Source organism: Impatiens glandulifera, chromosome 7 (genome assembly GCF_907164915.1).
Source record: "Impatiens glandulifera chromosome 7, dImpGla2.1, whole genome shotgun sequence".
NCBI lineage: Eukaryota > Viridiplantae > Streptophyta > Magnoliopsida > Ericales > Balsaminaceae > Impatiens > Impatiens glandulifera.
The window spans coordinates 49,360,251-49,362,729 of record NC_061868.1 but is presented as its reverse complement, the minus strand read 5'-3'; the positions used below and the strand labels follow the sequence as shown (position 1 = coordinate 49,362,729).

General features: G+C 40.6%; 1 protein-coding gene across 1 annotated transcript; it reads left to right on the top strand.

Moving 5' to 3' along the window:
- Positions 1-600: 600 nt before the first annotated feature.
- Positions 601-2,046, top strand: LOC124910651 (AT-hook motif nuclear-localized protein 26-like). Its single transcript, XM_047451324.1, has one exon. The coding sequence runs from the start codon at positions 872-874 to the stop codon at positions 1,757-1,759; it is 888 nt and encodes a 295-aa protein (XP_047307280.1). The 5' UTR covers positions 601-871; the 3' UTR covers positions 1,760-2,046.
- The last annotated feature ends 433 nt before the right edge of the window (positions 2,047-2,479 follow it).

Here is a 2,479-nt window from a genome sequence, read left to right as displayed (position 1 = left end):
CAGTTAAGCTCGGCTCGGCTTAGTGGGACCAAGTGCGCATGTGCGGCACTCTTCTTGGAACTCTCTCTCTAGATCTCTCTTTCTCTTTCTTTGTTTGCCCTTTCCTTTCCCCAAGAGAGAGTCACACACAACCAACACAAATATGACAGACAACTTTCCTTTTCACCCTATTTCCAAATTGTAATCTTTTTTTTTTTTAATTAAAATAAAAAAAGGAGATTTTATGCATGCACTTCAGTTTCTGTAATAATCTACTTTTTACTAACTTTTTTACTTTTGGAAGTAACTTTACATATTATATTAAAAAAAGGAAAGATTATAACTTATATAGATAAAGTTCTATAGTTTCATTAAATTTAGATTACTGTAATCTTATTTTCAAATAAACTTTGATAATCTAATGAGATTATACCATAATCTTAGAGAGAGAGAGAAGAAGAAGTTGAATTTAGTGAAAGTGACTCCATTTGGACTGCATAAATCAACAACAATACATATTCTGTGTGTGTGTGAGAGAGATGACCCCATCTATGATCTATCCATCCATCCACCGCTTACTAAAGAGAGGGTTTGAGGGGAAAGGGAACAAATAAAGTCTTACCAAAATCAAACCCATCATTCATCTATATGTCTCAACCTAACCCTAACCCAGAACTTCAATTTAACCCTAGCTAGAAATACTCTCTCTCTCTTTCACTCTTTCTCTCTCTTCAAATTCTCCACTTCTCCGTCACCTCTTCAGCTTGGCAGCCTGGCTGGCTACTTCAATTATATATGAAACCAGAGAATCAACTAGATCAGATCAGGCTCGTATGACATATAATTAAGCTCATCTTCTTCTTTCTATCTCTCTTTTACATCTATCTAATTCATGGATCCTATGTCTGCATCGGCCCACGGCCACTCCCTCCCACCTCCGTTCCGCACCCGTGATTTCTCTCTCCAACCTCATCAATTTCATCACCAAATGGACGACGAGCAGAGCGCAACCACCGTCGGGCTCAAACGCGATCATCCCGATTCCAACGAACTCTCCGCAGACGGAGGCAGCGGCAGTGGAGGAGGAGGAGGAGATGGCAGCGGAGAGATGATTCTACGCAGGCCAAGAGGCCGTCCTGCAGGTTCCAAGAACAAGGAGAAACCTCCCATTATAATAACCCGAGACAGCGCCAACGCGCTCCGAACCCATGTCATGGAAGTCGCAGACGGTTGCGATGTGGTAGAGAGCGTCAACACCTTCGCTCGTAGACGTCAACGCGGCGTCTGCGTCTTGAGCGGTACTGGAATCGTAACGAACGTAACCCTCCGTCAGCCTTCTTCCGCCGGAGCTGTGGTTTCGCTTCACGGACGTTTCGAGATTTTATCTCTGGCTGGATCTTTTCTCCCGCCGCCGGCTCCGCCTGCAGCAACCGGGTTAACTATATATTTGTCAGGTGGACAGGGACAGGTGGTGGGTGGGAGTGTTGTCGGGTCTTTAATTGCAGCAGGTCCGGTTGTCATCATGGCTGCGTCATTCAGTAATGCCGCTTATGAGAGGTTACCCTTGGAGGATGAGGATGCTGGCGGAGGAGGAGGAGGCGGTGGTATTCAGATGACAGAGGATGGTGGACAACAACAATCTTTGATGGGATCGGGTGTGGCGGATCCAACAATGTTTCATGGATTGGAGTCGGCAGCAGCAGTACCAGGTCATATGCTAAATTCGATTCAAATGCCTTCAACAGAAGCGTATTGGAATGGCGGTAGGCCACAGTTCTGAAAGTTTATTATCAGTTGTTGATTGATCATTTGTTAGGGTTCTAGCTAGTTGATTAATTATTAGATTAATAATAGCTTGAAGTAATTAAGACTTTGTTTGGTGTTTGAGGAATTAATATCATGATACTACATATGCGGTTCCTCAATTGCATACCTAGTTGTGATAGTTAATTAGTCTCTTAACAATTATGGTTTTCTTTTTCTTCTTTTGATTAACTTTTATACTCATGTCTTAATTATGATGTTTTTTTTCTTTCTTTCTTTCTTTCAAGTTTGGAGCTTTATTTTGTTGTGTGATTGAACATCTTTATAATCATGAATTCCTCCTCTCTTTTGTTGTTGTTAATTAATTTGGTTTTACATTTGGGTACTGTTAAATCATGACATAATTTTTCATAAATCTAGGTAGGTAATTATTGGGTTGATGATTAATTAACATTTTGAGATTGAGACAAGTAGATGGCATATGGTTGAATAAATGTGAAGTAGAGTCAAGATGGCATTTAAATTTGTTTCATTCCATGGATTCATTAAGGAGATAGAGAGAGAGATATTTTTAATTTAATTATGGATTCTTGAAGGAAGCAAAGAGCAGTTGCATATGAATTAGGACCAGTACTCCATTCCAGCCTGCATTTCATATTTAATGCTTCTTTGTCACTGTTCCCGGAGGGGGGAGGGGGGCTCATATTTATTTATTGACAGTAAAAAAAAAAAAAAA

What these genes read in the sequence shown, in the direction of transcription:
- LOC124910651 (XM_047451324.1), top strand. Translation starts at nt 872, where the DNA reads ATGGATCCTATGTCTGCATCGGCCCACGGCCACTCCCTCCCACCTCCG.